Source organism: Henckelia pumila, chromosome 4 (genome assembly GCF_033568475.1).
Source record: "Henckelia pumila isolate YLH828 chromosome 4, ASM3356847v2, whole genome shotgun sequence".
NCBI lineage: Eukaryota > Viridiplantae > Streptophyta > Magnoliopsida > Lamiales > Gesneriaceae > Henckelia > Henckelia pumila.
The window spans coordinates 36,401,408-36,427,134 of record NC_133123.1 but is presented as its reverse complement, the minus strand read 5'-3'; the positions used below and the strand labels follow the sequence as shown (position 1 = coordinate 36,427,134).

General features: G+C 33.6%; 4 protein-coding genes across 6 annotated transcripts; 3 read left to right on the top strand and 1 right to left on the bottom strand.

The window, feature by feature from the left end:
• The first annotated feature begins 3,289 nt into the window (after positions 1 to 3,289).
• On the top strand, positions 3,290 to 5,207 carry LOC140867565 (caffeic acid 3-O-methyltransferase 2-like). The gene is made up of 4 exons (XM_073272637.1): positions 3,290 to 3,639; positions 3,861 to 4,174; positions 4,353 to 4,416; positions 5,000 to 5,207. The coding sequence occupies exons 1-4, from the start codon at positions 3,290 to 3,292 to the stop codon at positions 5,205 to 5,207; spliced, it is 936 nt and encodes a 311-aa protein (XP_073128738.1).
• Positions 5,208 to 7,211: 2,004 nt separating this feature from the next.
• LOC140863531 (uncharacterized RNA-binding protein C25G10.01) lies at positions 7,212 to 11,030 on the bottom strand. The gene is made up of 7 exons (XM_073267016.1): positions 10,892 to 11,030; positions 10,754 to 10,773; positions 9,530 to 9,667; positions 9,328 to 9,427; positions 8,339 to 8,488; positions 7,695 to 7,764; positions 7,212 to 7,629 (listed from the first exon to the last, which is right to left on the bottom strand). The coding sequence occupies exons 1-7, from the start codon at positions 10,892 to 10,894 to the stop codon at positions 7,427 to 7,429; spliced, it is 684 nt and encodes a 227-aa protein (XP_073123117.1). The 5' UTR covers positions 10,895 to 11,030; the 3' UTR covers positions 7,212 to 7,426.
• Positions 11,031 to 14,774: 3,744 nt separating this feature from the next.
• Positions 14,775 to 19,346, top strand: LOC140866928 (uncharacterized). The gene is made up of 7 exons (XM_073271990.1): positions 14,775 to 14,903; positions 14,988 to 15,120; positions 17,453 to 17,556; positions 17,644 to 17,815; positions 17,925 to 18,065; positions 18,221 to 18,309; positions 18,433 to 19,346. Exons 1-7 carry the CDS (start codon positions 14,800 to 14,802, stop codon positions 19,124 to 19,126), a joined length of 1,437 nt encoding a protein of 478 aa, XP_073128091.1. The 5' UTR covers positions 14,775 to 14,799; the 3' UTR covers positions 19,127 to 19,346.
• A 1,532-nt stretch (positions 19,347 to 20,878) lies between these two features.
• LOC140863671 (thiol-disulfide oxidoreductase LTO1) lies at positions 20,879 to 25,324 on the top strand. 3 transcript variants are annotated; one of them, XR_012144003.1, is made up of 8 exons: positions 20,879 to 21,088; positions 21,180 to 21,507; positions 22,119 to 22,375; positions 22,464 to 22,576; positions 23,303 to 23,450; positions 24,138 to 24,275; positions 24,779 to 24,926; positions 24,999 to 25,324. XR_012144003.1 is itself a non-coding variant. In XM_073267261.1 (8 exons), exons 1-7 carry the CDS (start codon positions 20,972 to 20,974, stop codon positions 24,857 to 24,859), a joined length of 1,182 nt encoding a protein of 393 aa, XP_073123362.1. In that variant the 5' UTR covers positions 20,879 to 20,971; the 3' UTR covers positions 24,860 to 24,862; positions 24,999 to 25,324. The 3 variants fall into 3 exon arrangements, 1 of the variants encoding a protein (XP_073123362.1); XM_073267261.1 differs by having other exon boundaries at positions 24,779 to 24,862; XR_012144002.1 differs by having other exon boundaries at positions 20,880 to 21,088; positions 24,779 to 24,918.
• Positions 25,325 to 25,727: the final 403 nt, after the last annotated feature.

Here is a 25,727-nt window from a genome sequence, read left to right as displayed (position 1 = left end):
TATTCTATCATGCGTGTATTTCTATAGAATGCCCATAAGATAATATGGGGCTTATGATGAATCCTACCTTTATATTAAAGCAAGCAAATTACGAAGTTGCTTAGCACATTTCCAGTCCTCCAAATGGATTTAGCATTCTGAGAGTTGCTATGATCGGCGACTCCAGTTTGAGGCAGAAAGCATAGCGCAAATGGCCGAGATGAACATGAAGAATTTGATTATTTGTTATATTTGAATGATTTTTATTATATTTGAATGATTTATAATATTGAAATATTGTATATTAGATTTAATTTTCAAAAAATTTGAATATTGAGTGATAATATTGAAAATTTGTGAATTATATTTTTTTTTCGTTTTTTAATAGAGAAAAGACAACGCTTTTTAAACGTTGTCGTAGGTGGAAAAAGCGTTGTCGTTACTAAAAAAGACAACGCTTAAAAAGCTTTTGAACTACGACAACGCTTTTTTGTGACAAAAACAACGCGAAAAAAGCGTTTTCGTTTTTAGATACGACAACGCTTTAAAAAGCGTTGTCATATCCAGAAACGACAACGCTTTTTCCGCGTTGTCTTTGAGCGTGGTCTTTTACAACACTGGCTACGACAACGCTTTTTCGGGGACATTAACAACGCGGAAAAAGCGTTGTCTTTGGCCATATTTCTTGTAGTATAAGTACAATACAAATGCAAAATATAACATGCTTTATAATACAAGAATGCATAAAAATACAAATTTGTTACAATCTAATCCCACCAATATTTTAATCAATGTCTTCGAAATCATTCAAAAAATCTGCAGCATTGAAACTAGTTGAACCAATTAAATGATCACTATTTTCAACAAAATTGGTCTCTTTTCCTTTCCCCTTTGTCGATTCTTTATAGAGTTTACATAGGTGCTCAGGGGTTCGACAAATATGTGACCAATGTCATGGAGTGCCACATCTATAACAAACACTCTCAGATCTTTTTGAGTGATTTTCATTTTCACTCGTATTTTCATGCTGCCTTTTTGGTGGGTGGTTCGTGACGTTCTTTTAAGATGAGTTATTGAAATAACTATCTCGATTATTTTCATATCCACGGCCACGACCACGAACGCGATAATTTTTACGTCCACACCCACGCCCACGTCCTCGACCTCGTCCACGACCAAATTCTGGTCTATGTCTTTGATTTTGGTTTTCATTTTTTATTACGACATTTGCTTCAGGAAATGCCGTTGATCCAGTGGGTCGGGATTGATGATTTCTTATTAACAATTCGTTGTTCTTTTTCGCCACAAGAAGACATGCAATGAGTTCAGAATATCTCGTAAAACCACGCACTCTATACTGTTGCTGTAGAGTTATATTTGATGCGTGAAAAGTGGAAAACGTTTTCTCAAACATTTCCATCTCTGTGATTTCAAGTCCACAGAATTTTAATTGCGAGACTATTCGATACATCGCAGAATTATAATCACTGACTTTTTTAAAGTTTTGGATTCTCAACGAATTTCATTCATCACGGGCGGTCGGAAGTATCACTTCTCTTATATGCTCAAATCTTTCTTTCAACCATTTCCATAAAATCATTGAGTCTTTTTCTATGAGATACTCACATTTAAACCCTTCATCAAGATGTCGGCGTAAGAAAATCATTGCCTTTGCTTTATCTTGTGAGGTTGATATATTAATTTTTTTGATGGTATCACTTAGACCCAATGACTCAAGATGCATCTCTACATCGAGAGTCCATGGCATATAATTCTTTCCAGTGATATCGAGCGCAACAAATTTAATTTTTGCCAAATTTGACATGGTGGTAATAACAATGCATTTTATTAGTTAATTTCTATTAGTATGATAATACAAAATAATGGAAGGACGAAAATTACAAGTGCGTATATAAATAGATAAAAAATCTGTGGTGGAAAATCGCCGATGAGTACAAAACTCGTGAGCATGATGATCATAGTCGTTATGAAAAATAGCCTTAGAAAGGTCAAAAACTCCATCTTCTTCTTTTTCGAAAAAACCCGAGGAGAAAATATTTTGAGAGAAAGAGTGAATTTGGTGTGATTGAAAATGAGTTTGAGTGAACATATTTATAGGGCAAAAATTAGCCGTTTGTGACCGTTGGGGGCAAAGAAAAAAATCGAGTATGTGTTGAATAAAAATTTGTGATAATGATGCAATGCATATAATGATAATCATAATTAAATAATTATGTATATCATATCACATTATTATAAGGTCGGTGTCGTAGACAGCCTTTTATATAATATTGTGAAATTATACTAATATAGTTAGTATAAAGTCAGGTATAATATATCATATCACATTATTATAAGATCGGTGTCATAGACAGCCTTTTATATAATAACATGAAATTATACAAATATGATTATATTGTTTAAAAACCTTAGAGGCTTTTATACTTGTCGTATCCCTTACCGGGAGTGTGGAATGTCGTCTTAACATCCTCCCAGGATTTATAACAAGTTTTTGAAATTCATAACATGATATTATACACAATAAAAATATATAAACAGTAAAAGTGAATATTCTTACTTGTTGATTATTTTTGACTTCTTCTTGTATTTTGGAGCGTTGGAAATTATAGAGAACCTTCGAGCGATCGTGCTGATAACGTGTTGTGAAAAGGTAAAAATTTACGGTAAAAAGTAAATACTCCAAAACACAAAATATATCAAACTCTACACTTTATAATATTTTTCTCTCAACTCAATTGTATTTTTCATCACAAATGAAGACCTATTTATAGATCCACATTTGAGATTAATCCAAAAATAAATACATCATCATCTACATCATCACACACTAATTTTCCACATTTTAGAACTCAATATTCAACATTCAACATTCAATATTCAACATAATATTATTAATAATAATATTTTTCAACAATAACATTTTTTTTTATAGGTCGTTTGTTGGCTAGTAAGTAGTTAAAGCTTAGAAAATCATAATGGGAAACCGAACCCAATAAATATATGAATATATATCTTATAACATCGTTTTATAATTAAGTTTATATCCGTTACAATAAAAAAATAATATTTTTTAACAATGAAAACATGAGATTAAAAACCTTTTAACTATCCCAAATACATCATATATAACATCTATACATCTCTGTATATTTACACATATCCACTGCACCTCCCCATTGAATCCAAACCAATAAACCCTTTTAACCATTGATCAGAAAGAAAAATGAGTATCAAAATGTGTTCATCAGCAGTGGAGGTTCATGAGGATGATGCAACTCCATCATTCGCCATGCAACTGGCCAGCATTGCTGTACTACCTTGCGTCTTAAAAGTTGTGATCCAGCTCGATCTCCTCGAGCTCATGAAGAAGAAGGGGCCCGGCGCCTTTGTTTCGCCCACGGAACTCGCCGCACAACTTCCCACCAGCAACCCGGAAGCACACGGCATGCTGAACAGAATCCTCCGCCTGCTCGCGGCCTATTCTATCGTAAACTGCAGAGCGAAAACGCTGCTCGACGGCAGCGTCCAGCGGTTGTATTCCTTGGCTCCGGTCTCCAAGTTCTACACTAGAAATGATGATGGAGTTTCTCTGGCCCCTATGTTGATCTTTAGTCTAGACAAGATTCTTGCGGAGACCAGGCAAGTATCGATTTTGTTTTCTCAATGATTTTTCTTAATTACGTGCAAAAAATGTATATATATATATATATTTCATTCTTCAAATAATTTATAAATCATGTTACGTACCATGCACGTGCTCATGGTTACTAGTATATATAGTATGTATATATTAACTGCATGCTAGATGCTCGATGGCATACATGTAATATATATATTTAATTTGTTAATAATATATAAAGGGATCAGCTAAAATATTCAATTCTCGAGGGAAGAAATGCGTTCAACAAAGCATATAACATGAGCGCGTTCGAATATCTGGCCACGGATCCTAGGTTCAGCAAGGTTTTTAACACAGCCATGTCCAATGATTCGACAATCGTGATGAAGAAACTCGTCGAAGCGTACGAGGGATTCGAGGGTTTAGAAACTTTGGTGGATGTCGGAGGAGAGACCGGAGCTTCAATACACATGATCCTATCCAAACATCCAACTATAAAGGCCATTAACTTCGACTTGCCCCATGTTATTCGGAATATTGCCCCATCTTATCCCGGTATATTGAGTTAGTTCTTCGTTAATTTGTTACTAAAAATTGTACATGAAATGTGAAATTAATAGACTCTTACCTGAAAGCATGCACTTTAATTCCCATATTTTTACCAGCTTCTTGCACGTACTATATATATTTAATAAACCCTCAAACTAAAGTTGGTATATATTATAATTTGCAGGTGTGGAGAACATTGGTGGCGACATGTTCGTTAGCGTTCCAAAAGCCGATGCCGTTTTTATGAAGGTAACATATAATTATTATCGTGTAAAACTTCTCAAAAGTAAAAGTATTCCAACCACTATAAAATTAAGACATTATTATTGATTTATTATTTAACCACTGGTTTATTTTATATTATAATTAATCAAATATAATCTATAGAAACTTATGTTCTTAAAAAATATTATTCTGTATATTTAAAATAGGGAAAATTGTTTTTTTGGTCCTGAATGTTTGTCACTTTGCAATTTCAGTCATTTATATTTTCAAACTTCAGTTTTAGTCCGCTATCTTTATTTTTTTTTGTAATTTTAGTCCTTTTTTCCGACGTAGCGCTGACGTGGCACCAATTCAGTGCTGATGTGTAGCTGACGTGTACAGTGCCACGTAAGTATTTTCGAATAAAAATGACCGAAATTACTAAAAATCGGAACATACAGGACTAAAACTAAAATATAAAAACATAGTACCAAAATCGCAAAGTGACAAACATACATGATCAAATTTGCGGTTTTTCCTTTAAAATAAATTTTAGTCGATAAACGTCCTTTTTCATTGCGTAATTTTTTCATAATTATTTAATTAATCTTTTATTATCAACAGTGTATATATTCTTCATGACTGGAGTGATGCACATTGCTTGAAAATATTGAAGAGATGCTATGAAGCACTCCCTGATAATGGGAAAGTTATTGTTCTGGAAAATATGCTTCCAGAAACTCCAAGCGAAGGGCTAATTTGTAATTTCCAACTCGATGTAGCCATGTTAACCTTAAACCTTGGTGGAAAGGAGAGGACAGAAAAGGAATTTTAAGCATTAGCAAAGCAAGCTGGCTTCAAAGAATCTCACACAGTTTGTTGTGTTCTCCCATTTTGGATCTTAGAATTTCATAAATGAAATCTATGTTTGGTAAAAATTAATTTAAAAAAAAAACCATGGAATTGCTTGGATATTCAAATGTCATAATTTTTGTAATAAAACATTGGACTAGTTTCTTTTTAATTTAAATTACTGAAGCAACATTAGTGTAAGACACCGTTTGGTTTGAGGTATGATATAAGTAATATATAGATAAGTAATATAATGTAATAAAAAATAAATAAGAAATGATAGTTAAAATAGTATTGAATTTGATTGATAGATTATGGTTTATTTGATTTGATTGATTAAATTTTACATAAAAATGTTAAATGACTATTTTGTTTTTTTAACAATAAATAAAATAAAAATTATATTATTTATAAGAGGTAATATAGTAATTTGAATTCAATGATTTGATTGATATGAGATAAATAATTAATGATTTGATTGATGTAAAATAAATAGTTAATATATGGATAAATAATATGATGAGAAGAACGTGAGATGAGATAAGATGAGTTATATATATATTAGTAATATGGTGAACAGAACGGTGCCTAAACGTATAAAATTCGATTGATATTGAATCTTTTCTTGGCATTTGTACTACCGATTACTGATTTATTGACAAGCCATAAATGGATTTTGTAGTAATTTACAAAATATATTATTTAAAAGACTATTATTTTTAGTTTAGTTTGCAACTTCTAAACATAAGTGTGTATATATAACAAATTTATGAAATTTCGAGCTACTGTATATTCACTTTTATTAATGAAGTTTTTCCTACGAAAATTGGTTGTAAAAGAAATGTTAGCTCTATTTTTCGGGCAAAAAAAAAAAAGAGATTATACACGTAGACCGAGTTACATCTGTCTATTTTAACATCATTTATTTTATAACTTTTAGTAAATTTTTACAAATGATTGAATACAAGAGTTCGGAAAATGTATTTTAAAAGTTTAGTAACAAATGTCGTGAGAATGAACTTTGTGCTTCTTTTATGGTGTTTGAATAACTTAAAAGGCTTTTCGAAATTCTTATATAATGTTTGTAAATGTTTTAAAAAAATATTATGGACATTTTTTCATGAAATTTTATTCAACTCATAAATCATTGAACTAAGCCGGGTAGTTTATAGTAATCCTGTCTCCATACGTTTATTCCATAGCCTATTGACCAAGCTAGATCTGCAGCCAGTGACGATAACTAAGTAAATAGTTTATTGGGACAATCCACTAGATCCATAAGCCCGCAACGGAAGATGAATAGCCTTTCTTTTCCTGTTTCCCGTTCATTTACAAACGTTACCTTATTGCCGTTTGACACTGATTCGTCTACTACATTATGGTTTAGTTTGCGTTTGGATGTCGGGAGAGAGAAGAGAAAAGAAAAAGGAGAATTCTAACTTTCCTTCCATTTCTTTCCACATTTGGAAGGAAAGCTAAGTTTTATTCTAAGTGTCTACCAAGTTTTCCCTTCTTTTCTTTCCATTAAAATCTCCCAAACATCCAAAATTTTTAAATTCCCTCTCTTTTCCTTCTGGATCACAAGACAACTCCCAAAGAAGCCAAAACGAATTTTGTCGTGTCCTACTGTTATATGTAACACACGATTGTCCATAATATATGAGAGAAAAAATAGCATTTTATTGTAAAGTATACCAAAAAAATACTATTTTTACATAAAGTACATATACAAAAACTCTTGTCAAACGGTCTAACGTATAAATTTCATGAAACGAACCTCCTAATTGGATCACACGTGATAATGTATTATTTTTTATGCCAAATGTATAACTATTTATTGTAAATATGAATGGTTTGATCCGTCTCATGGATAAAGATTCGTAACTGTAAGAAAACATTTAAACTGATCAAGTGGCCCAAGGAAACTTGGCCGATTCAACGCTGGCCCGTTTAGAGTCGAAAAGATTAAGAAGAAAAACACAAATCATAAATTCAAACAAGCGACAGCATTCTTATAGAGCTTGATAACCATTAGTCTGTAACAGACAAAAGTATCAAAACATAATAGAGAATATATCTTAATTCGTGCAAAGCATTACCAAGAACTCTTTGAAGTGAGAAGTTTAGTCCTAGAAAAACAAACATGATTAATATGTTCATCCTTTCACCTGAAGTCAAACACATATGACAGGTTAAAAGCTGTCATGGCGAATACGACCTGTCCCTTCTTGATCTTCTGACAGCAGGTGAACGCCTCGGAGAGTAATCACGTCCAGCCCCATATGGAGAACGCCTCGGAGAGTAATCACGTCCACCTCTATAAGGAGAACGCCTAGATGACCTCTGGTATCCATAATCATCCCGGCTCGAACCTCCACGATATGATCCACGATCACCTCGATAACCTTGCATTTAAATGATGAGAAAGTTTTCATGATATCTAAAGACAAAGTTACACTAGATAACTTACCATCACCCCGAGTGCTTTTGAGACCAAGGTAATGACCAGGGGTGGGAGTCCTTGCACGTTTCCTCCGGGACTGCATGGAAATAAATGGCCTCACTACATCTACTCTAGTGAAGCAGTGTCTAAAACTAAATAAGTTGAAATACAAACAATGCATATCTCACAGAAAAAGAGGGCAAAGAAATAATAAAACCTAAAAAATGAATGTAGATAAAACAGAGAAATCATATCTAAGTTTTACTGACTTGTTCCAATCTAGGAAAAGAAACATGGCAGAAAGATTTACTAAGAAACTGATCATCTCTTTCATTCTAAATCGGAATCTATAAAAAGGGTAAAATTAAAAAAAAATGCCATGTATGAAATACCATAAATGCTCGATTACAATGTTGATAAAGACCGTTGTTTATTTGAGAGTATTTGCTGATGTTGTAAAGTTGTTGGACAATATAGTTGATATTTAGTTGATCAGATGCAAGTGAAAAGCTGTTTTAGCTTGTTCCAATGGATAGACTCATCATCTTTGATTTCTGCCAACATAGCTGGCGCAATGTCTTCTGAATATAACCAGAAAACCTTCACGTCAAACAGACTATCATAGAATTAAATAGTCCATGTAATAGTTTCTTAAAAAACAGACAGCTTACCCTCTCCACAGTTATGTACCGGCCTTCAAGAACAGATTGATCTAGGTATTTGATACAGCGGTCGGCACCCTCAGCAGAATCCATTGTTATAAAAGCAAAACCACGAGAAACACGGGAACGCGGTTCCACAACCAAAAATACTGATTTCACCTATAATTAAATAGGGTGAGACAACAAATATTAACATGATAAAAGAAGTCTAAGCTAAATAAAGAAGGCAATGTTGTGACACTAGCTATTATTAACAAGCATTTTTTGAGCCCTCTAGCTTTTTCAAGTGCTTCTGTTTAAAAAAATTCCCTATCCAACATACTTTTCAACAAAATCGCTTTTTGGAAAAAAAAAAAAAAAAAAAGGAACACAAACTTATGGCTTGAATGGCTCAATTCTAAGTTATTAAAATATCATACAAGATGTGAAGTACTTTACAAGGTGTTCGCAAATATTTGTTAAAATTATTTTGAAAATATCATGTTTAAAAACAAGTTATTCACATCTCATACATTTTTAAAAGACTTAAGATCACACAAGCTTCTTTATAAAGTCATGAAAGATATATTCAAAATAACCATAATATTTACCTTACATATCCCAAACTATCGTCCAATACTTTTCATCTCTGACTCACTTGATTTGTTCGTCTTCTCTCTTTAAGTGTCCGACTTATTTTATCCAAATATTTAAGAGCTTACATTTAAAAATAATTTAAGAGTATATAAGTTACTATAAAATCTTACTAAGTTCCAAACACTTATATGATGCTACAATTGACTCAGCTACGTGGGTTCTTACCCCTTTCGAGCAAAAAAAATTGACCTAATATTTTGTAAAAACAAAGCTCAAGTGCTTCATTCAATTACATTATTAAGACATCCAAATGATAAAGGTTCCACACAAACTCAAAACATGTCATGCCTAATTTGTTAGTTTCAATTTTTCACAGAAGTGAAAAATATAAAAATAAAAATAAAATAAAAGTAGCAATTCACCTTTCCTTCTTTTGAGAAATGATCCTCAAGGTCTCGCTCAGTGACTCTTGTAGAGAGTCCCGTAACATAGAGTGTGTCTCCTTTGTTAACTACTTCAGTTCTGCAGGACAGATCGAGGACAATGTCACCTACGATTGATGCATCAAAGTCTCTTCAACACGAGACAACTGCAAAACTGAACACAACACAAATTGCAACTTGCCTGCCACGATCTCTAGACCCAGATCTGGACCTAGATTTGGGCCTTGGTCTCGACCATGATCTAGATCGGGATCGAGAATTAGACCTCGACCTTGACCTCGATTTCATATTTTCTTCCCATGGAGGAGATTGTACATAGCTAAAGCAATTATGAGGTAGAACAGAAGGTCAAACATTTAAACATGTAAATACGACGATTGAAGACGCTGAATCCATCTTTTTGTTGCATAAAGAACCATGTCAAGACTCAAGAAGGATCTTGAAATGAAAACAAAAAGACTATCCATGGCTATCAGATCAAATCCAAATAGTGAAATTTAATGCAAGGCTTATTAACCATCACATTGGCTGTTGAAAAATTAAAGCTGCATAGAAACTGAACAGGATGCGAATCATATGACTGAAAACTAGATTCAAAGAATAAAAATCCTTCATAACAGCTCAGATTGTTGCCACGTTTTACCAACAGCAGACTGTGATACATAAGTTCCTATATAATAATTTCTTTCAAAGCACAGTGAGATGCAAATGATTGGTGGCTTGGTACATCATATTTACATAAATAAGAATTGAAACCAGCCTTGGTTCGTCCACTCAATTTTCTTAATTCTGAAGTAGGAGGGCAAGACAAATAAAACATACAATCAATTATATCACAACAGTGACTGGTCCGCATCTTTTCCATAACCAAATTACAGAGGATCAAATCCCCATTTTTCAAAACAAAAGGAAAATCCACTTTAACATGCTAATATACAAAAGGATGCAGTACCCAGGTGAAATCCCAAGTGCTCCACTCTCCACGCATAAAAAGCTTGAATTTATTTCATTCAAGCTAACACGAGACACATCAAATTACAATTTCTAGCCATTAAATATTCTCAACTCGAGCAACATTCGCTGTACATACTACTAGGCCTTCAATGAACCATAAGGCCGCCTCATTGGCGGCAAATACACCCACCCACCTACCCTAAAATTAAGAAAATTCTTGAATTTCACATGTTATTTCAATAAATAGGAGTTTTTTTTTCCATCGCCCCATGGGCAAAAAAAAGCAGACAACATCACAATGTCAATTTTAACTATTGTCTTTCACACAATCGAAAACCCTAAATATAAAGCCCCCTTCAACTGAAATAAACTGATCAGAAAATCCTAAAGTAAATCAAAACGATGAAAAAGCGATGTCAAGCAAGACAAAACTAGCAATTGAAAATTTTACCGTGCGCGAGGAGAATCAGCCTACAGAATGAAAAAAACAATTTGTTAATACTAATTGAGCACAGCATAAACGATCGATATTTAGCTGAATTGATGCAAAATTAAAAATAAAAAAAATAATAAGAGACAGAGATCTTGCCATGGTGGGAGCGGATACGAGGGGAAAACCCTAATCGCGGGTGCTAAAAGGGCTTCGAGCAGTTTAATTGAACTTTCCTCCCAAAGAAATGAAACCCGGTTCGAATGCGCAATTGAATTAAGATCTCTTTCCGTGGAATTTGACCTTTTAAAATAGAGGGGAAAAGTGATGGACGTCACATGCGTTTTAACGCACGAAATACAATGCTATACTTGGTGCTTAAAAAAAAATCTCATTTGCTCAAAAAAATCTCATTTGCTCATATTATTAAAATTTAAACGTATTATACACTCTGGATGAACAAAATACAATTAATTATGATAAAACATTTCATTCATCTATTTTTTCAATTTAAATCGATAATAAATTGTGTCTCAAACACGATAAATGAATAAAAAGATATATTAATGATTTTTTAAATTAAAAAAACAGCTGAATGAAATGTTTTATCACTGATTAATTGTATTTTGTTTATCCATAGTGTTTAGTGTATTTATTTTTTAAGAATTTGTGCAAATGGTTTTTTTAGCAAGTGTAGCATGATGTATAACACCAAATTTAGCAGAGAATTTCGTTCGACATTTTTATTCTCAAAATCCTCGAAAAAGGTTCCGGTTTGCAACTATCGTTTTGATTCAATTTAGACAAATTTTGTTTGAATTTTCATTTTCAGTTTTCCATGTGTCTAATTCAAAAATCCGATCATTTAATTCGGTCCATCAATTTTTTTTTATGATGTGAGAATCTGCAACCGCTACTAAATCTCGGACTGCCGTAATAGTCTACAAAATACGCTGGTCTGCAATCCTACGAGAGACTAGTCCGAAAAGATGTTGGTAGAGGTAATCAAACACTTGATCTATGGCCAAATGTTCACCTATTCCACAAATTAGGACACCCTATTGAAAGCGTCCATTCAGTTTTCTAGTATTACTATTTGATTGATTCGGGTTAAGGTTATGATTTAATTAATAAAATTAAATAATAAATAAACTTATATATTTTAAAATAATAAATTGTGGGTAAGAATTTAAATATTCTTTTAAAATATTCAAAAATATCAAATATTTGGATAATTATAAATTAAGATAAAATAATATTAGTAGCTCTGTTGTGAAATAATCTTATGGATTTTTGTCTATGACGTGGGTCGACCACTCATGTTTACAAATAGAAGATAATGATTTTTTATTGATGATCCAAACAAAATATCCGTCTCACAAATTGATCAGGAGATCATCTCACGATTTGTTTTTAAAAAAAACATACTTCTGTCGAAAAATATAATAACATAATTAAATATAGTAAAATGATTTTAAAAAACATATATCAAGTTAACAGTTTGTATACATTTTCATTTTTAATGGATAAATATAAATCTTTTATTTATTTTAAAATTTTAAATATTTTAATATATATTATATGCAAAACGGCCGGTTCAATTTTTTGGCTTTTAAAATTTTAAAAACCCAAAATCGAACCAAAAGCTGAAGTCAACGAAGCACGTGCCATATTAAGGTTGGTTCCCTTATCTGGATAAAAAGACCGGAAGTTCCAAACTATGTTTCAAAAGTTTTGAAGACATTCGATGGTTCTGGACATACAGATGTTCAATTACATGATGGTTTTACATATGGACATTATGTGTATATATATATATATATATATATACATACACACACATATATATAAGTATGTTATGAAACTGTTTCACAGATTTATATTAAAGAGATAAGTCGATTTGATCGATCTGTAATTAAAATCAATTTGATCGATCTGTAATTAAAATTAATATTTTTTAATAGTTTAGATCGGGTCGAAGATCAGTCTCATAAAATTGAATCATGAGACGATTTCACAAGTTTTTTTTTTGTATGTGTTTGTTTGTACACAGATAATAGTTATAGATAGTAATTATTAGACCGTCAATTTGGGTTTGCCCCGTCAAGCGAACCTGTTTCGCCGTTAAAAAATGGCGGGTTGGCCCGTTTGGGCCGCGGGCTGGCCAGCGGGTCGGGCTGCCAATTTTGTTTTATATTTAAAAATGTTGTATTATAATTATTATTTTAAATTTTTTAGGTATGATTAGTGTTAAACAATTTATATTGTTTAAAATATTTTGTAAATGATTATAAGCTTTAAATGTTTTATATAATTTATGTTTAATTGATTATTTTAAAAATATTATATTATTTATAATGAATAATTTATTGTTGATGGGTTTTTAAATATGTATATCGTATAATAATTTATGTATGATATTTTTAAAATTTTTTCATATTTTTTAAAAATTTTTAATTTTTTTATTTTATAGCGGTTTGGCCTAATTTTTGCCAACCCACCATAAAATAAAAAAATTCAATTATTTTTTAAAAATATGATTTTTTTTTTAAAAAATATCATACATAAATCAACCCGCAACCCATGACAGGTTGGATTGGGTTTGGGTATTCCCAATCCGCCATCAATTTGGTCCGGGCCGTCCTGTTTGATGGCAGGCCAAGACGGGCCGACCCTAATAGACAACTTTAATAGTAATAGACAAAGTTAGGTCTATCTATTCTATATTGAAAATCACAAAGCTTTATAAAAAAAACAATGAAATTAAATGAAAACACATATATATAATAGCGACAGAAGCACACGCAGTTGCGTGTATGATATAATATATAAATATTTTATGATTTTTTATGAAATAATTTATTATTTAGTAGTTGAAAATTAATTATTGATAAAATAAAATAAATTTAATATGCTATATAATCAAATTGATATATATACGTGTGAAATTAATCATAGAAACAAACATGATGCAGATTGATTGAAGAAAAGGTGGAAGATGATAGTGAGAAAAAGAAGTTAAAAAAAAAGTGGACAAAAAAGGTAGAATTGGATGAATCAAATATTGACATATCAATTCTTGCGATAAATATAATTTTCAAACGAAATTTATTATATTATAACTCAACATTAAGAAATACGTATAACTTTTTCAAAAAATTATGATCAGTCAATTTTCATTTGGAAATTAGAAGTTGCTTAAACACTTTAATAGATAATGTTATCGTCTGCGAATATAAATATGATGAATATAAGTCAAATTTCTAAATCCTAGTGATTTTTTTATGGTAGTCCTAATGATTATTATTCAGTAGTATATGGGGATCTTATTTCCATATATAATATATATTTTGACACACATTACATTAGTTAAATTTTGTTTGTTATATCAGTATTATCAACCATTCATCATATCGGGGTAGATGAAATCCTAGCATATGGGTAATATCCAAACCATGCATCCAACGGTTCGTATTTTTACACATAAGCGTAATTAATTATATATTGTTGACGTGGCAAATCATGAAGCATTAGATCTATCATTGGGGTATTACCCATATGTTAGGTTGAAATCTACCATCATTTCGGTAAGTTAGATCCTACCTATACAGACACTGTCATGAGGTAGATCTAACGGTGGATATTTATCAATAAATGTGCTATCCATTATTTTTTAGTGGACCCGCGTATATTAATAAATAAGAACCTTTAGATCTATCATGGGGTAATGCCTGTATAGGTAGGTTGAAATAAACTCATCATATCAATGTTGATAAAAATAACTCATATATTCTAACAATGTTTAAGATATTTGAAAAATTATTATTTCGGATATTTAACGTAAGAGGACAAAAAAAAAAAAAACTGCAATAATTTATAATCATCTCTCACCCGTTCACTTGGTAAGAGAATATAACGGCTCTTTCTCCCAAAAAAGCAGATTTTCTGTCTCCAGTCCACGTTTCCACCTTATATTCGACCGTTGAAATCAGAAATCCTCTTCCCAAAATAAAACCCCCCTCTCTCTCTCTCGCCGCACACACTTTACTCTTACCTTCAGCAAGAAAATGGTGGTGGGAAGCGGCGGCGCCGGCAGTGGCAGTAGCAACTGGAAGAAGGCGAAGAGGATGGCTCTCATGTTGATTCGTCCTGCTTTCAACTCATCCAAATGGTACGAAATTTTCCTCTTTTTTTTTCCCCCTCCGTGAGCTTTTGTTTATTCAAATAATTATACATTTAAAATCAAATATCGTAGCAAAACAACGGCGAAAATGGCGGTGGCGAGGATAAAGCTGCTAAGGAACAAGAGGGACGTGGTAATAAGGCAGATGCGGCGTGACATTGCTATGCTCCTCGAGTCTCGTCAAGATGCCACTGCCCGTATTCGAGTAAAATATCATTTTTCCGCCTTTCCCTCGTGATTTTTGTCGGATTTTTTAATGGGTTTCTTTGTTTTTCCACAAGTTAATGAGGCTGAGTTTTATGGGCTGGTAGAGGTATTTGAGAAACTTCATATGTTTTAGGTGGATAAATCTTGCAGTCTTTGGGATTTCAGAGTCCTCATTGGATGGGCCAAAATTTTCTGATCCCTGCAATCGAATTATGGAGATTGAATAAATTAAAGTTTTAGTTGGTGCTCATTACCAAAGAGCTGTGAATAGATCATAAGAATTGGTATTGTGACTAGCATTTGAATTCAATAGAATTTTTTGCCAGTTGCTATTTTAGGAGCTCGATTAAGTGAAGGAAAGCAATGAGAATTTCATATCCCCCTTTTCTATGTGATATTTGGTGTTCCTCGGAACTTGTAGATAGGACAACAATGATGTCTCATATGCAGATTGCCACAATGTTTGATTTCTCAACTATCTGGTCTACAAACCGAATAGATCTGTCTCAGAGGAATGGGACTAGAGAAATACTTTGATTCTTCTGAAAATTGTTGTCAAGACAATACATGAAAAGTGTAAAAGGCACGAAACCTGAGAAAATCAATAGCAAGAAAAAGTCTATGACTCTATAGTGGCAGCGAGAAAAAGGGTTGGGGCTGGAAATATCTGCAGATTTTTTAAAAAATGTGTAGATTTATGTCTTTTTCTTTGTGTAAAGCGTAGATTTTTATGCATTATAAAGCATAGATTTTTATGTACAAAATGTGTAGATTTTTGCGTGTGAGTACATGCATGCACACACACCCCAAGCCACAACCATAAATTTCAGACTTGATACCCTAAGTACTCCCATTGAGCAACTTTCACCCCTTGTATTATTGATGGCTTAATTCAATTTTTTGGGTTTAGCCTGGTGAATTGTAGTTGGTGCCCAGTATGCAATTCGGTTCTTTCATCTTGAGTGTGTTCTGATTGGATGAACTTAGTAACCATCAAAGTTTCTAAAGTGTCATAATCTATCTCTATGTGATTGAAGAAACTCTTTTGTCTAAACATATATTATACTACGATCAGATAGATATTCCTAGGATTATTAATTTGGTAGAACACATAGGATATCTATGCGCATATGCAAATTACGAGTCCACAACTATAACAGACAAACTTCTATCTGGCTTACTTTTCACCTATACGAGGATTAATAGTGCTACTCGACTAGTGGGAGTCATTTACTAGAGGTTACGGAAATTTTTTATATGAGCATTTATTCATATGTGCAGATGTCCCTACTCCTGTGCTGATGAAAAATACAACCACGACACAACAAGTCTCTGGCAAAAAAATCAATATCCTTCTCATTAGATGATGCATGATAGGAACAAATTTAGAGAATGGCTTCACTAAAAAAACATATTTTATGATTGCTAGCCAGTATGTTGTCACATTTATATGGTTTGCAGTAATCTCAAGATCATTATTTATGTATGATCATGAGTACACAGGTAAGTAGATAATGCCAAAATGATAATATTCGAAAGAAGAATGTTCAAATTAAGTAACAAAATCAGTAACGAGTTTGAATTGCGAACCAAGCATCTCTAAGATTCTAATTCAAAATCAACTTTTTGTTAGATCAAATCATGGTCACCAAAAGTGTCTCTCCAGCAGTATACCTTAGGTTAGGCTGTCAGTAACTTTTTGTATAAGAAACTTTTTGCTGCTTTTGAAATGCGATCCAAGCATCTTTATATTAATAAATCAACTTTTTGTTTGATTTAAGTCATGGTCACCAAAAGTTTTTTTCCATATCTTAGGAGTAATTTTATCATAAAGTGGATGAAATTTCCATATCGAAGTGTTTTTGTTCATTTAAAGAGAACTTTGACACGTTGTTATCGCTTTTCTAGTATTATTGTATGCTGAATTGAATTCTTACGTTCCAGCTTGACAGGAATTTCATGATTTTAACGTGTAGGATTGCTTATTCTGAAACTGAGATGTCCTCTTATTCCAGTAGGAAAATGCTGTTGCGTGACAATTTTCTGTCCACCATTGTTTGTTCCATACTGTTTACTTTTACTATGCTACGACACATTTTGTAGTTCATTTAATTTTTAATGGACTAAAATATGATGAATTTTTTTATGTTCTTGTTGTCTGACATCAGTTTCTTGAATTTATTCTCACACACCTGTGTAGTCAATCTTTACATTATGCAGGAAGATATGTCGGGATTTTTTTGCCCCTTCCTTTTTAGAACTTTTACCATATGGCTTGTCGTCTGTTGTCAATGTTCTCATGCCGCGTTAGTTTCTGTGGCACTCTATAGGTTGAACATGTGATAAGGGAACAAAATATTATGGCCGCAAATGAGTTGATCGAGCTTTTCTGTGAGCTCGTGGTGACCAGACTTTCTATTATTGCAAAACAAAGGTGTCTTATCAAAGCTTAAGTTTGATGTCCATATAATTAATGTATTGTGTATAAAAAATAATTCGGGTGTTTAAATATCTTTTGCAGGGAGTGCCCAGCTGATCTCAAGGAAGGGATATCAAGTTTAATATTTGCGGCCCCTCGATGCTCGGAGATTCCAGAACTGTTGTCCATCCGTGATGTTTTTCAGAAGAAATATGGAAAGGATTTTGTATCTGCGGCTACCGATTTAAGACCCAACGCTGGAGTGAATCGCATGGTATGATTTCCTATCCATTAAATTGTAGCTTCAGTGAAGTAGATAAAATTTTGCTGGATATTTTGCGAATGAGATGGCTTGCTCAGTATTTTTGCTTTCCGCTGAGCAGCTGATTGAAAAGCTTTCTGTTAAGACCCCAGCTGGTGAAATAAAATTGAAAGCTTTGAAGGAAATTGCCAAGGAATACCAGGTTGAGTGGGACACAGCAGAATCCGAGACAGAGTTATTAAAGCCTCCGGAAGAGCGTATCGTATGTCTCTCACTCTCTTCACACACACACTCACAGTTCTGTGTCTGTGCGAAACCGACATTCACCAGGCCTAAGTTTATGTGAGGCCTACTATATCTTGAATGATAATTGTGTATAATAACGTTTCCGAGTTTTTACTACTTGCTTTTTATTAGGAAGGACCTGTCAATTTTGCGAGTGCTACCAGTTTACCTGTAAAATCAGTTTCGAAGCAAGCTCCCGAAACAAATCATACAGCTAGCTGGTAATTACTTAAATTTGGTTTTGGATGTCCTGCAACTTATGTTATATTGAAAGTTTAACTTAAAAAAAAGATCTGGCAGATTATTCTTCCATTTTCACCATATAAATCTATTTTCTTGTTCAGTGAACCAATCAATGTCACATGTTTTCAAGACTTGGCATCCGCTGCAGAAGCGGCTGCAGAAAAAGCAATGGCTGCTGCTGAAGCGGCAGCCGACCTAGCCTACAGAGGAGCACAGATGACTGGCACTCATAAGAATGTGAATGCAGCTAACCTTAACACTAAATCTTTTAATTCCACTGGGAACTTTCTGCCAAATGGTTTGGCTGCTTCGCAAGGGTTTTCTGATCAGTTTGATGATCAGAGAAGGAACAAGACAAATGGTTATGAGTATTCTCGTTCTGTCGGTGTACAAGACGAGCGAACTGGTCACGATGCTAGAAAGATCCTCAGAAGACAAAGCTATAACTGTCAGAAAACACAACGTTCTGATATCAAGTTTGATGAATCAGACTGTGATGATGAAGATATTGAGATGGAAAATGCAGCAAGAGATGTTGACACAAGGAAAATCTACAGAAGGCACAGCTACAATGTTCGATCTACTGAACGTTCTGATATCAAATTCGATGAATCTGATTATGAAGACGACTCAGAGGAGATGGACATGCCGCCGCCTACTAAAGGATATAAACAACCACCACCTAACCGTCAGGCTCCACTAGCTCCAGTTGCTCGAGTTCATCCAAAACTTCCTGATTATGACGCCCTTACCGCTCGTTTTGAAGCCCTGAAACATCACAAGTCACAAACCTGAACTGCTATCGGATGATGCTTGTAGGCTGCATTGGTATTCATCCAGAACTGCCCGATTATGACGCCGTTACTGCTTGTTTTGAAGCGCTGAAACGTCACAAGTCACAACCCTGAACAGCTGTTTTTGATGATGCCTTGTGTTTGTGTAGTCTGCATACATACATATATGGTATCTTTTTCCCCTATAAATATTGTATACATCATAATGTCATGTGAAGCAAAGATTCATATCAATCCATGTTAAAATAATTGCAGTATGCAAATATACAGAGTCTATTATAAATTTTGCTGGGATTTCAAAGAAATTAGAGTTGGTTACATATCCATCCATACTTCCCGGTGTAGTACGGGTTTTCGCCTTTGGTAGTATAAATGGTGGAAATAATCGGGGTATCTCAAATCATTTATGTATGGCAGCATATTGGCATTGATGCATCGACCACAGTGAACCAGATTGAGCTTACAAATAAATACATGTTATAGCCAAAGTATTACGGTTGGCCTAACCAAGAATGCTTACTAACAAAAATGTCATTTTTTCTTTGTTTAACTTAAATGAAATTATTTTTCTTTTTCTCTGATTTTCTTTTATATATTTGGAGATGAGGTTTATATGAGTCTCAAATTCTCTTAGGATGCGTTTGAATTGAAGTATTTCAAATTCATGGATTTCGATTATAATTTTAGTGTTAACTATGAAAATATCAAATTCATGGCTTTATTATTTACACATTACTTAAATGAAGTAAAAAAGATTTTAAATCATCACTTTATTGGATGAACTTGAAATCCATCGTAACTACCATGAATTACCATATAAACATAAAAAAAGTGGATTTGATGTTTGTGATACTATTCTCAAAACAATAAAAATGTATTTGAAATCCATTGATTTGAAATACTTTCATCCAAGCGGAGCCCTTGTATTGGTTATTCCTAAACTAGTCATGAAGAATAAAGCGAACATACTCTGTCTTCAAGTTGGATAAGAACAAGGTCAGAACTCACAAGGCTCAAAAAGGGCTAATTCATTCATACAGAGTTGGATACTAAGGTATTGTTTGAGAGATATTTTGGAAATTAGTTTTCAACTTTTTTTTAATAAAATTTTGAAATTTTGTGAAGAAAAATATGAAAATTGTTTTTTAGAAGTTCTCCAAACGCTACCTGAATGTCATGGGAAGAAATAATTGCAAATATTTCTAATAATAACAATAATAATAATATAATAAGCTCGAAATCAGTGTTTTTAAAATCGGACTAAACCAAGATACCGGTTCAACCGGTATTTCGAATTTTTTCTATTTTTTATTTTGAAAAATTAGTTTTTTTAAAAAAAAAAATTGTAAAACTTTAATTAAATATTTCATTATATATACATGATCATTTGGAATTTGTACATTGTTAAAAATATTATTTTAGTATTATTATAAGTTTTCTAATTAATTAATTTATTTTAAAAATATATATAACTATAATTAATATTTTGAATATATTTATATCGTTATTTATTTTTCAAATTAGGATAAATATATTTTTTTGTCTATTTATACATGTCTTTTAAGTTTATAAAATTTAAAATATATTATTAATTATATTATATAAATAGTTTTTTGATGTAACATTTCGGTTAAAACGATCAAATCAATTGGACAATTTTTCTATATTGACCCATTGGATCACCTATCCGATCATAAAAACATTACTCGAAATATCTAGTCCTCCCTCCGTGCAATAGTCGCGATTTTTACTTTTTAGTAAATGCGCTATGTAGGAAGTGTGATCAGGAATTTTTGCTATGTTCATTCACCCAAGTACTACGTGAGAATACACCTTCAACTGCGTGATGAGGACTTCTCCTGCCTTCTTCAGCATATCATCTCCCAGTCTTCCCTTCAATCGAAGTCCCTCTCTTTCTCACCCTTCTCCTCCACTTTATGCTCATTCGAATCCACGCGGAAAGGTTCGTATTCTCTCCTTTTTTTCTCCTTCGAAATGAGTTTTTTTTTTGGTTGGCGATTGGTTGTTGAATTTCAGTCGATTTTTGATGCTAGAATGGGGCTTGGGGACGGAAAGTGTTGCTTCTCAGAGTGAATTGCGTTTCGGAGCGGAATAAAGGTGCCGAACCTGCTCAATCCGAGTTCGAAACGTCGGCGCCGGATCCTGCACCATCGGAATCGTCATCCTCTTATTCGTCAGGAGATCACGGTGATGATGATGCTGGCATTTCGGCGTACAAATGGTGTGCGGCGCTCGGAGGCGTTGGATTTTTGGAGACTGCTTATTTGACGTACCTCAAGTTCACCGATTCTGACGCTTTCTGCCCCGTGGGAGAGGGCTCTTGCACCACCATACTCACCAGTGACTACTCCTATGTTTTTGGTATTCTTTTATCTGATCTTGGTTTATGTAGGGACGTTTATGTGACGAAGTCATGTGATTCATGATTTATCGAGTGTTGTTTTAACTAAATTAATTAAGTGAAATTTATTCTCTAGTGATGTTTTTGGATCGACATGTTTTTGATAGCCGATGTGCTGTAACAAGGACTCCTTTAATTCCTTATTTGTGAAAGATAGTTGGCCTCTCTTGAGTAAAATTGTTGTTAAACAAGATTAGAATTTGCCATTTACAAGATTCTAGGAAGAAACAACATAATGTAAGAAAGCGATTGAGGACTTTAACACGAAAAAAGGATGAATACCTGCTTCTACGTTTATATTCATAGACTGAGGTTGAGTTCGAGTGTTATAAACACCGTGAATTACAACCTATCGGTACGCAGATTTCTAGTTACCTTTTTGAGTATGTTTGAGTTTTTGTCCCATTCATTTGGTGCGATCATTTCATCTGTCCTCAGCTCAATAATGTAAGTTTTATTTTTAAAGGGGAAAACTTTTTTTCCTGTTAGATGTCACTAACACGAAAACTATTATTATTCGAATCATATTTCTCAAAACGTGTATCTCATTGCCATCCCTTTCCATTAACAGGTGTTCCTCTACCATTGTTTGGCCTGCTTGCATATGGATTAGTTGCATCCCTCAGCCTGCAATTGGGTGCAAAGAAAAGGGTGTTTGACTCTGGGAAAAGTGATAATGAACTAATCTTGCTGGGGACATCTACCTCTATGGCAGTTGCTAGCGCATACTTCTTGTACATTCTAAGCACTGAATTTTCTGGAGAATTGTGTTTATATTGTTTAACATCGGCAACACTATCCTTCAGCTTGTTCTTCATCACCCTAAAGGTTTTTCCATGGATAAAAGATCAGCCTCGCACTTCTTGTAAGTACTTCATGATGTAGCAATGACGGTAAAGCTTTTACTTGATTGCAGAGTTTTGGGACACAACATATTCAGAAACGGTTGGGTTCACTTGTATCCGTATCTGTTTTGGTGGTTCTTGCCTTGACTGCATCATATAATTCTGTTCCACCTGTCTCTCCAAGGTAACACAGCGCGTCTGTGATGGAATAACCTTGAGCAATACTTTTATCAGATGAATTGATATGTACTTTTAGTGATAGGATTTGATTCTACTGTGTAGATAAAGTTATTCTCTTTGAACTACTCATCAACATGCCTTGTCAAGTGCAGACCACATTTTTTTTTCTCAACAAATTCTCCCTTTCATTTAGTCTTCTGTTTTTAAAATTGTTTGAATTACACTCATAAAAAATTATGTTTACAAGAGATGATATATTTTATAATTATTTAATGAAGCTTCTTAGATTATAGCTGAGTTGAATTTTCTTTCTAAATTTGCGAATTGAAATGAATATGTTCTCAATTGCATATTCTTGATGCTGTGATTTATGCTTGCTTGAATCAAAGCCTTGTTTGATATTGGATGGTTATTGAGTGTAACAAAATGCACAATCAGTATTTTTAGGATCATTATGAATAGTGTAATTATACATAGATGGAATGCCAAGTACAAAAGTATGGTCAGATTGAGTCCAATCCCATTGAAGTGTGACCAAAAGAAAATATGTCTTTGGCAAAAACATGAACTGTGACTACGGATCATTACGTAGTTTAAGGAACCCTTTTGGCTTGCACACACAATTCGTTCATGAATAATATATGTTGTTATTGAGACTGTTATAACGTTTTGTCCAAAATGATATATCGCACGATCTTGCATCATATTCCTTACCTTGTATTTAACACAGCTTGACCGGTATGGAAGTACCATATGTCGAAACCAAGGTCACAAAGAAGTCAAGTCCTGTGGCCCTTTCACTTGCAAGACATCTACGTTCGATTGGAGCAAAAGTATATGGGGCTTTCTGGTGTTCACACTGTCAGGATCAGAAAGAGGTAATTACCCTTTCGCTCTACTTCCGGTCAATTTGATGTAAGTGGTTGGTTACTAAACAAAAATATCATTTTAATTTTAAAGTACTTTTTGAGTAAAGTCTGCTACGAGATTAAGTGAAGCAGCGGATCAGGGTCGTGGTGATTTGATCAGGAAAACTACTTTGGTTATTACAAGAAAAATTAAACTCTATTTAATTTTCGCTCATAATTTTTTTTGAGACATGGTGGAGCACTTGTTGGTTAGATTGACAGGTTGTATTGTTAAAGATTTCGTGTTCTTAAGTCATGACTATAAAAATGTAACCCATCCAAACCTGTATATGATCGTTAGAAGACTCATTCTTCTGTCCTTGGACATTAAAATGGTAGGGCTCCATCAAGATTTTCTACAAGTGATTCTTAGAAGCCCTTAGAGAGGTGTAGAATGTTTTTTTAAAGCATATATACTACCCTGCTGTTTTTCTATGGTAAATATCTCTGGGAAAATAATCGTAGAATTCCATCAGAAATTACTGTATTTTTCATTGTTCTCTTAGATACACTTAGAGACAGTGAATATGAGATTTTTGAGGTTCTGGATATAATCTTTTGGAGTTAATGTTGCAGAATGCCTCTGAACTATCATCACCCTCCAGATCGGACTAACAATTTTTTCCTTGTGCTTGTATTTGATTTCTGTGCGGACAGATGTTTGGGCGAGAAGCAGCCAAATTGTTGGACTATGTGGAGTGCTTTCCTAATGGTGTAAAGAAAGGAAATAAAATGGACGAGGCTTGTTTGGGTGTTAAAATTGAAGGCTTCCCAACCTGGGTAATCAATGGTCAGGTATGATTCTGATAAGACCACCAATAATAATGCAAAAACAAATGTGAATGTTATCGAAAACTAAAGTGAAAATCACAACTCTCTGATTACAATCCTGAAACCCCCAAATACAATCACTAACAGTAAGATCCCTCCCTCTAACCTGCTCTAATCTTATATATTTTCTTCCCCCCCCCCCTCTTCCCTTTTACAAGTTACACTTTTTAGAATATTTGGGCCTAATAGAATGATATTGGCTATATAGGTCCAAATTATCTAAGCTGAATATGAAACCATGGTTCCCACTTTTTTCCCACATTCACAAAAACTTATCTAGAATTGATGATGCAATATTACCCCACGACCCATTTCATTTGGACTGCTTGTTTCTATAAAGCTGTTAGACATTAGCAATAAGAACTACTATTTCTTTCACTTCGTCATCTTGCGGTTGCCTTAAGACTGGTGCCGTTTTTATATACACCTTTTGTGATGCTTCATTAGCTAAAAGGTACTTGGTCCAGGTTTTGAGCGGGGAGAAGGAGTTCGCTGAGCTTGCTGAATTATCTGGTATCAAACTTGAAGATTTAAGCCAATCAAAGTAGAAGGTCACCCACCTGAGAAACTGGCTGTGCGCCTGTGCCATATTGTTTAGTAGTCTGAAGTAACATGGTTTCACCTTTTCTCCATGTTTCTACAGTTGTCCTATTATCAACCCGCGTTACTTATACAATGTTCATACAGGTGTTCTTCCCTTAAAAACGATTTTCGTGGATATAAAATATTCATTGGGATTGAGCACAAGGAGCAGAAAGAATGAAAAGGGAAGAAAGGTGCGCCAATTCCTGGATTTTCCTGTGAAACATATGTGCCAATGACATTGCGGGTTGCCAAATGAATTTTCTTTAAATGATGGTGCATTGTAAAAAATTTGTAAATGGTAGCAGTGACTGATCTGTTATAGTTCATAGGTGAGATTCTCATGACCCTTTGACATCACAAAGGGTAGAGTGCAGTTCCTTGGGATAATGGGATATTGAGCAAGTAATGAAAATAAGTACGGATTGTGGGATATTTTGTTTTGAAGCAATAAATCTCTCTTGTAAATTGTCCTAAGCTTAGGCTTTGTGCAGATTGGTTTCTTTTCAATAGGTCTATCCTCTAGTCAGACCCATATCGCCTCTTCAATTCCCCTGTCTTACGTCACTACACTTATTTTTGTAGTTTCTTACTTTTAGGTAACGAAATGTACCCCAAGTTTATCCACAATTGAGGATTATTGTTCCAGGGTTGATCTTATTTTGGGTTATCATTGTAATTATTTAAAGGACACACAAAGCGCTTAGGTTGTGTAATTAGTTTAAAGTTTAAGCCGCTAGAAATGTCCATATAATTTACACTAGACAAATGGACTAATTAACCTGTTAACAGGAGCATCCTTGCGCTAATTTCCTTATACTTTATCACCTCTCT